Source organism: Hippoglossus hippoglossus, chromosome 13 (assembly GCF_009819705.1).
Source record: "Hippoglossus hippoglossus isolate fHipHip1 chromosome 13, fHipHip1.pri, whole genome shotgun sequence".
Taxonomy (NCBI): Eukaryota; Metazoa; Chordata; class Actinopteri; order Pleuronectiformes; family Pleuronectidae; genus Hippoglossus; species Hippoglossus hippoglossus.
Window position 1 is genome coordinate 23776873 of NC_047163.1, and position 9523 is coordinate 23786395.

Genomic DNA, 9523 nt, shown 5'->3' on the forward strand with positions numbered 1-9523 from the left:
CCCATCTACATTAACAAAATGAAGCTTGATTGTGTCAACTCAGTATACAGTATACATCACTCAGGTCCACAATGTCTCAGAACCTCTCACTTGACGAAGAACTGAGCACCCATCTTGCGAGGATTGCCCATTGACGACCAAGGTGTCACATCAGCACCTTGCTAAACGACAATGCGGCCTGGACCCCTGCACCAGACATAAAAAGATGCTGCATCACATGGCTTCCAAAATCCTGTTTGCCATGGAGACAGACTGTTGCTGCAGGAACTTACCATGCCTATGAGGACACACCTTTTTACTGCAGGAGAAAAGACAGAGGGGTAAAACTACAAGCGGGAACACCCCCTTCAGTGCCAAGCCCCTCTTCATTCATCTGTGCCAACAGTACAAGAGATTCCCTCTCTAGAGAAGGGCTGCACATTCACAAATGCTGCTGCAACAAAATTTGACGGCCTTGAGCACAAACCATCATCAGCCCTGATGGACAGATGCCAACAATTAGGACCTGGGTTTCTTTTCACAGAGGAAAGTGAGAGGGGTGAGAGTGGGGGAGGTAATGAGGGATGGAAGGCACCAGGTGAAACGGATAAGGAAAACTCGACAGTGGCGGAATGTGATTTGAAGACACAGAAGGCTGAGAGGATGAGGGGAGCGGGAAGAGGAGAAAGGTTTGTAGTAGACAGGTGCAAGCAGAGAGCAGATGGGTTGTGTAAAGATTTAGGCGTAGAGTGACTGCAAAGAGCATGAGAGCCTTAATTTATGGCTCTGTTCCCTCAAGCCGGCAACCGAGCAAAATATTTCATAATGCTGATTCAGTATTAGCACCTTGCCGAGGGCATGATAATCAAACCATGCACCGATGGAAAAAGAGAGGGCTTCGGTCAGACATAGAGACACAGGGAGGACGAAGAGCAGAAAGAGAACAGACATCTTTGTGTCATTTCCTGCCTTTGTCTTGAGATCGACCATCACTCCTTACATGGCCCTGTTCTGTTTCAATCACTCTGTTTTTACGTCTGTGCGCAACCAAGACCATCCCTGTTAATGGTCAAAGTCTGTCATTATTTCCTCCCCACCTCCTCTCCTCTATTCTCTGTGTTCACTCCTGTCATCACCTTGTCTGTGCCCACACCTCACTTGGGTCAGTGTGACGGTGAATGTTGCCCCCTTGCTTTTCCCGTTTCTCCCTTCTTTACCCAGCTGCCGGTTCTCTCCTTAACAACCATCTTGTTTCATGACAGGTTTTACGATGAGTTTTATGACTGATGAAAAGATATCAAAACGGATGAAATCTCACCCCATCTTTTATTATCCACTGTTTTGTTCTTCCTATTTTACATTTTATTTTTCTCGTTCTCTTTGTGCTTCCTCTGTGGTCAGATGTGTGTCTTTGGCATTTATACGACCACTCTTTCGATTCAGTTTCCTCTCTCTCTGCGTCGTAACATTGATATCCGTTGTAACAATTCTTCCTCTGTAGCCTGGCACAATATCTGATCCAGTCACTTATTCAAATTTGCAATCTGTTGTGCTGCTTAGGGATCATTGGGAAAACACTGAAGCCTACAGACAGTCTCACGTTGCCATAACACAAGTCTTAAACACTGTCAGCACCATCACACACCAACCGTCCACTGCTTCATTGTGCAGGAAGGAAATAAGAGTGCCATCAGAAACAGTGCCGGATATTGGATGCATGAACACAGTGAAATTAAACGAGTCTCATCATTTCTCCAAAGGGCAGGGAGACTTTAAAAACCTGTAATATGGAGATGGCTGTAGATTACCTTTATTTTACCGTAGCATAATTCAGAGGTCAGTGATATACTGTTCCTGCACAGCAGAGTGAGAACTAAATTCACCAGAGACCAAACATTATCCGCACAACACTGCCTTTGTTATTTGGGCTGTAACACCATGGTCATAATGTGATATCCTAATGCCTATCATGTGATATCATGGAAATATATAACAATGCACTGTATTGTAACATATTGTTGCAACAAGGATTATGCATTTTTCGCTCAAATATTCTTCTTCCTCTGCTACACTCCCTCTCTTTTTCCTGTCATGGCTCATAATAGGAATCTGCCTCTTGTCTTTGCTCTCTCTAGAAGGGGAAGCATACATTCAATTCGGTTTTCACACCCGATAGTCTGGACCGTGGTTCAAACGAAATTTCATGTCTTTGATGCATTGTTTACATTTGATCAGTTTAGTTTTGGTTCCACATTCTAATTTAGGAAGCGGAACTAAGACTTTTGTACGACTAAGTATATCCTGCTGAGATCACCTACGTGGGCTGCATCTACCTATCCTTGACATTGATTGGTTCATAGACTGGTGTGCGTCTGACATCTGCGTGTTGTCAGTTCTGTGATTGTACAACTCTTTTGAATAAAATGCTTAGAAATGCTTTCTGTTTGAATTGTAAATATTTGAATTGTAAATATATTATAAATATCTTTATGGTATTATGCCAATCATATGAACGCCTTCTGCTTATTTTTCTTCTTCTATTGTTAAACGCTGTCACAACTTCCTGCAATTGGTCTGAAAGTGTTTTTGCATTGCAAACAATCTGAACCATAGTTCAGTTTGATCTATACCAAGCTCGCCTCTTTTGGTCCGACAAAATCTTTCTCTGTCAGTCTGGACTGTGGTCCGAGGCGTCTGTCACACCTGTTATTTTAGTTTGAACTACACTGAAGACTTAGAATTTTCAGACTTTTGTACATATGTTCCAAATGAGGGTGGGATCTTTCTTTAAGCTATCAAATTGAATTTGTTAATATAAAAAGTACAGGACAATCAAGGTTTGCATGAAGTGGATTTATCCACCAGACCTGCCTCCTTATTTTGGCTTCACTCAGGAGAGTTTACTGCCTTTAACTGCTGGCACAAGAGTCACACAACTGAATCCATCTGTTTGTGCTATGAAAAGAAAATAGTAGGGTAATGGTTAGTGTCCCAACAAAGTAACTTTTAGACAATTACGAACAAACCTTTGCCCACCATATGTAACACGATAGTAAAGGGGAATATGAAAGCAAACACACGATTCCCATCATCGTATATATATATATTTTCAGTGGAACTGATATTTGCATTATTAAAATCATGAACCCACTCCACCATGTCTCTCATTTGGTTAGCCTATCTGGATAATGTCAAAGTCTGATATCGAGAAGTGCAGGTGGCTGGCCATTGTTTTCATGTTAGCAATATTCTACTTTTCAACATCCAAATCTAAGTGTAGGTCAATGCATGTGATCAGGTAGGCCAACTAGAGCTTGGACAGACTTGGTGAGGTCGTTTTGCTGTCCTGGTTTGCAAGGGTGGGTACTTAAGCAGCTCTAGAATGATTTACATTTAAATTACAGCTTATGTTTTTCATTACTCCTGCTGCTTTCAACTTCTATCTCTTTTCTGCTACAATTGCGACAAACCCTGTGCTGTAAAAATGTGTTGAACCTACCAGTCATGGGAGTTCCACATTATCCCGAATGAATGTGTGTATATATGTGATTTTCATGACTGACAGAAGCTCAAGGTTTGAGCAGCTTATATTTGTCCTGTCCTAGTTTAAGCAGAGCTGCACATAAGGGCCTTCGTTTATAAACTGATGCTGATGTGATGCTAATTGTATTAGTAGCTAAGTAGGGTGTAAAATTTGACTATGCCGCAAAAATAAAACACAACACATGCAAAAGCACAAAGCATCCACTCAAGAGAGAATACAGAGGTAGTTTGTAGTGACAATTGACAAGTTCATCAACAACGAGAGGGGAAGAAGAAAAGACAGAAGGGAAGGTTTCATTTTGTGTTGTATTTTACTGCCTGTCTCCTCACAACTTTCTCTGATCTGCCAATAAACCGAGCAAGCTGATATGGTCTAGGAGGATTAGGTCTAGAAGAGCTTCTGATATGATATGAAAACTGGGAGGAATAGTTGTTGTTTTGAAATTCAGAAAAACTTCTTATTTTGTGCCTTTTTGAGCCTCCTTTTTTCCCTTTCTTATTTATTAGTGCTTCTTTTGACAGCAGTAAACAGTTTTGGAGCCATATTCCAGTGACAAGTATGGCACCTATGAAATTTAACATCATCAGGAAGCCATTGTTGTAGAAGGTATTAGTGGGCATAGGGCACAACATTACAGAATATATAAGCAGGCCATTTGTTTTCCATGGTATTTTTTGAGAATGCCCAGTAGATCTACTCTGAGAATTATAATAGAAATCAGTCCTTATCAAGCAGAAGCTGAAGAGGAGAGAGGTTAAGCCACCATCGCTGGTACTTGAGATGTTCAGCAGATTTGTTTGTTCTCATACAACATAGGAAAATTACCTCCAAGACGGTCTGTATAGCTTTATGTACAAAAAAATATCAAAGCTACATTATAAAAGGTCCTTGCCTTAAATGCACAGCCAAAAAAGAAGTAAAAATTTGCATCATAAAATATTTATAGATACAAGGGTTCCTAAAAAATGAATGACTATGAGGGTTGAGAGGAGAATTTATTGAGCCTATCTGTGTGAAGCAAACAGCCAAAAGTTTCAGTTTAGAGCCGTTGATGTAAAAGTTTAGGTAGAACATGTCCATGTCAATAATTCATATTTTGTTAACACTTCAGTTGCAGCCTACAAATTACTATCAAATATTACTGGCAAAGTACAGCACCTTAATAAACTAGTTTAAGAGGGATATCATCAGTGGGTAACAAAATAGGAAGTATATAATGGTATATTTATAAATATATTTTATAAACATTGTGTGAGCTTGCTTTGATATTACTATTATAGTTACAAGAATTGCGTTGGCAGTACAGTTGCCCTGCAGCATGAAGGTTAAGATTCCTGGCTAAAATCCTGGTTCAGCCAGGATCTTTCTGTGTGGAGCTTCCTCCCACAGTCCAAAGACAAGCAGATTGGAGTTGGTTAATTGGAGACTCTAAGATGTCCTTAGCTGTGACTGTGAGGATGAATGGCTGTTTGTCTGTATATGTCCGCTCTGCGATACGCTGGTGACCGGGGTGTACCCCAACTCCCACTCACTGTCAAGCGGGATTGGCTCAAGCTCCCCTCAAAGATAAGCAGGATGGATGAAAATGCTGAACTTTATATATGCAGACTGTAACTAACCTGCAATTACCGTGGTTTTCATGTTGAAGAAAAACTGAAATGTTTATTAAATACAAAAACACATGACAGTACAAAGAGCTATATATGAAACAAAATATATACTGCTATTATGTAAGTCTTTGTTAAAGTAAGAAACCAAGTGGAGCAAACATCAAGAAAGTTTAACTTCCTAGTTTGGTTAGGGTTAGGTTTGGTTTCGACCTTCCTTCGCTGCTACGAAAGATAATTGTTGTGGTTCGAAGGTGTTTGTAGGCTCTACAAGGCTGCAGCTGGATCCTTCTCTGACAAACTTGAGACTGGAACAGTTGTGTTTATTTCACCATGGCAGTTCATTCTTTCAGAAGTTGGTAGTGCCAGGACATGAAACACTAAAATACAAATGCCCTGGGCTGCATGTGGGCTGCAAATGGGCTGCATGTGGGCTGCATGTGGGTTGCATATGCTATGAGCTACCATCATAAATGGGCGCCATCTTGGAACTCAGCACCCTGATAAAGTAATAGGCCACACCCATTGTTATGCCTCATGCATCTTCACACATTGCAGCAGAAAAACATGTATGTGGGACTAAGCTGACAAAATGAAACATGGAAGATGTCAACACTGCATCACTAATGAAGAGTGTTAAAGACATCCTGTCATTAGCTTAAGTGTTGGTCCAGTATTGGATTTTGTCTTTGTCCTGTTTGTGTCGGGCACAGTGGTGCACTATCACTTCACAGCAAGACATCTCCACAGTTTGTCCAGGGACTTCGTGTGTGGAGTTTGCATGTTCTTCTCCGTGTTTGCATGGGTTTTCTACAACAGTCCAAAGACATGCAGATTGGGGTTAATTGGAAACTGTAAATCGTCAGTAGGTGTTCGTCTCAGTATGTTGGCCCTGCGATATACTGCCGACCTGTCCAGGATGTACCCAGCCTCATGCCCAATGTCAGCTGGGATTGGCTTCTTCTCCTTCCGCAACCCTCAAAAGGACTAGCTGTATGGATGGATGGATGGATGGATGGATGGATGGATGGATGGATGGATGGATGGATGGATAGTAGTTGTAGTGGATACAATATCAGGGTTCCACCAAAGTTATTCACCCTCTAGAGACATTGGTTGTCTGTTTTGTTCATGGTTATATATCCAATAGTTTTCAAGACATTTCAAACTGCACATAGAAGTTGACTGACTGTTGACTGACTTTTGACAATGTTCACACAACTAGTGTAGCTACAGGCTAAAGATGGATGTTTACGAGGAGTCTACATTCCACTTTTAAAACTAGAGGTTCTTTTATCTTAGTAATGATTGACAATGGGCTGAAGATAAGTATTCACCACTCGCAAAGTTACGCGGTTTTGAAAAGGTTTTGCAGAGTGTACACATTTCCAGCTCCCGTTTCTAAGAAATTGTTTGTTACCTGTAGTGATTCTAATATCAGGTCTTATTTGGTTCTCGAAGCCTCTAGGTGAGATCAGTTTAGCTATTTGTAATGTAGTTGTAATTATGGTCAAGGGTTAAATGTTCAATGTCATTATCACATTACCTCACTAGGAATTGTGGTAAACCAATTGATGGCTGGGGCACTTGCTGACCATTTTGGTGTGAAGAGAGACCTTCATGGGTTATGATTTTATAACCACAAGAAGGTAAGAATGTGCATGTGCAAGCAGGTGTGGGCAAGTGTACATGTGCAATGTCTTGAAACCGCTGCATGATGCATGCACTGGAAAATATGTTTAGTTGCAAACCCGCAGAGCATCTCTTATGTAATGACAAAGCGCCTGAGTAGATTTGCAGAAAACAAAAAGACTGAGTTTACACGCTTACTTGCTCTTGCTTAGTCACTTTCTTTCTTACACACACAAGAAAGAATCATTCTTATCATATTATCAAGTCTTTCAACCTTAACACGGGTACTGTAATATTACCAGTATAGATGGAAATAATTAGTTTCTGCTTTTGATTATAACAAACACCTCCTCTGGACAAGCTTAAACAATACCTTAATGATTCAATTACTGTATTTACTGTGATGGATGACATTATTCTTGGTATGCGCATTGTCTCACCCACTCACAAATGGTTAACGTGCTGGTGGGAAGGTAGAGAGCCTACAGTTTTTGAGTAGATCACGCAACAATGCTACACAGGCATAAAGCACCACTGACAGAGCTGACAAACACACACGGCAAATTCACACTGCAACACAAACAGACTCAGCATTTACAGTCAATTACACTTGGATTTTTTTCCCAGGAATAAACTCCTGACACAACTTCCCATGCATGATAACTCAAATTACTGGCAGGGTGGATATTTTGAGCCCATTGCAGTAAATAAAGCAGATCCTTGACATGTAAAGTCTGTCATGGATTCAATTACCATGACATGGTGTTAAGTGTCTCCCTCCACCCTACTGATAACAATTAACTGCGCTATTCCAGTTCACTGACCGGACTCCTCAGTGAGGTGGTCCATGGATGACATCCTCACTACCACCACCTCTGAAATCCACGGACACACACGCCCATATAATCCCTTATAATAAAGCCAGGGCCGCATCACTAAGGAGATGTGATGTGTGTCTGATCGCTCGTCTCTGTCTCACCTGCTCGTTCGTTGCCAGCTCCTTCTCCAGCTGCCGGTGCTTGTTGTGCCACACCAAATAGTGGATAGGATAACGACTCTTCTCCGGAGTTTTCTTGGCAGAGATCATCTTCGGATCATAGCGTTCCTCCTCCTCTTCCTTCACTGTGGATGTAATGACACTTTGATGTTAATTTGCGCTACACAATCAAGCCTATCATCCTTTATCGGCGGCGGTGGTGACTGGAGGCGTACAGGGGCAGCCCTTACGCGTCAGGAGCAGTGGATCACTCCCCGACTCGCTCTCTGCTCAGAATAAACGGCCAGTGAAAGTGGAAAATCTTTTAGAGGAAGAAGCCCCTCGTTGGCTACACCTTTACGTCTGATAACCAGCCGCTCCTCCACCTCTTGCCTTTCCCCCTCTCTCTCTCTCTTCCTCTCCCTCTGCCGACTCTAACGCATCTATCCTTCTCCTCTCCTCCCATCCGGCGGTGACTGAGAAAGATGCGCTGACAAGCTGCACTGAAATGTGCGCACACGCAGCCAATCTGCTGCCTCACGGAAGAGTGTTTGTACCGCAGGAAAATCATCCAACAAATATATATATAAAAAAATAAACTGCATGGTATAACTCCCTGCAGGCATATCCTAGTAGTGACAGGCTACATAGTGGAGGTTAAAACTGACCATATGGCAATTTAATATGAAATGCATCAATGCATTAGTTTAAATCATTTTGTGCTATAGGCTGTAGTAGTTTTATTCACTTTGTTTTTGTTATATGCTATTCATAAAAACTTTTATTTTATTTTAAATCTGAAATTGACAACTTTGAATGTCCAGGTTCAGTGTGAAGGCAATGACAATGAATATAAGCAGCTGTTTAAATGAGTGTACATGCTTCCTAGTTAAATTAAATCTGTTTTTAGAGGTATTCTTTTGTTTTGTCAATACTTTAATCGTGTGTTGCTGCGTAGGCCAATATGACTAACAAATACAAAATGGAAGCAATAATAATAACAACAGCAATAATAATAATAATAGTTGTCATATATACATAATAGATATATATTTATATGTTTATATTAATTTATACATATATTTATGTCTTTGATATATTTAGTAGCCTTTCTCATTAAATATCTCATTAAGTATCATATGCCCCATAACTTTACATATATGTATATATATTATGTTTTGATATTATGAATAGATGTTTGTTTGTCAGTCTAATGACAAGGGTAACTTAAAGGTTCAGTATGTAGAATTTAGTGGTGAAGTTGCATGTTGCAGATGAACACCCGTCACCTCACCCTCCCATTCCAAACATGAGAGAGAACCTGTGGTAACCTTCAGTTGTCATAAAAACTCAAAAGGTGTTTAGTTTGTCCAGTCTGGGCTACTGTAAAAAACATGTCAGCCTCCGTAGAGAGGACCCGCTCCTGATGTAAATATAAAGTTTTTAGATATAAAGGGCTTATTCTTGGGTAAAGAAAACAATTCATACAATTTAGATGAAACACACTAGTGAAAACATCACCAGGAATATTTTATATTCAATTTCTGCCAATAGATCCATTTCACCTAAATCTTACACACTGAACCTTTAAGAAGAAAAAAATATCTGGAATAAATATTAATATTAAACCAATTCACTAAGATGATATAAGTAAATTTACTGTTCTGCACTTGTGATTATCTGTGTTGATGTGAAATGCATCGCACCTTTTGTAGAACACAAGGATTACTTTTGCCCCCTCACCACTCCCTGCCCCAGTAGGCTGCAGGGATGACAGTGTGGGTG

At 40.6% G+C, this 9523-nt stretch overlaps 1 protein-coding gene across 3 annotated transcripts in view; it reads right to left on the reverse strand.

The window, feature by feature from the left end:
• The window catches only part of ankrd13b (ankyrin repeat domain 13B), a 48073-nt gene extending 38610 nt beyond the window's left edge, over positions 1-9463 (reverse strand). The window contains exons 1-2 of one of the 3 annotated variants that reach the window (XM_034603903.1): positions 9445-9463; positions 7742-7884 (exon numbers count right to left, since the gene is read on the reverse strand). In XM_034603903.1, the coding sequence (XP_034459794.1) occupies positions 7742-7849 (108 nt within the window). In that variant the 5' untranslated portion in view covers positions 7850-7884; positions 9445-9463. Of the gene's footprint in view, positions 1-7741; positions 7885-7974; positions 8119-9444 lie in introns of those variants that run through there. The other 2 variants (XM_034603902.1, XM_034603901.1) reach the window with 2 other exon arrangements.
• Positions 9464-9523: the final 60 nt, after the last annotated feature.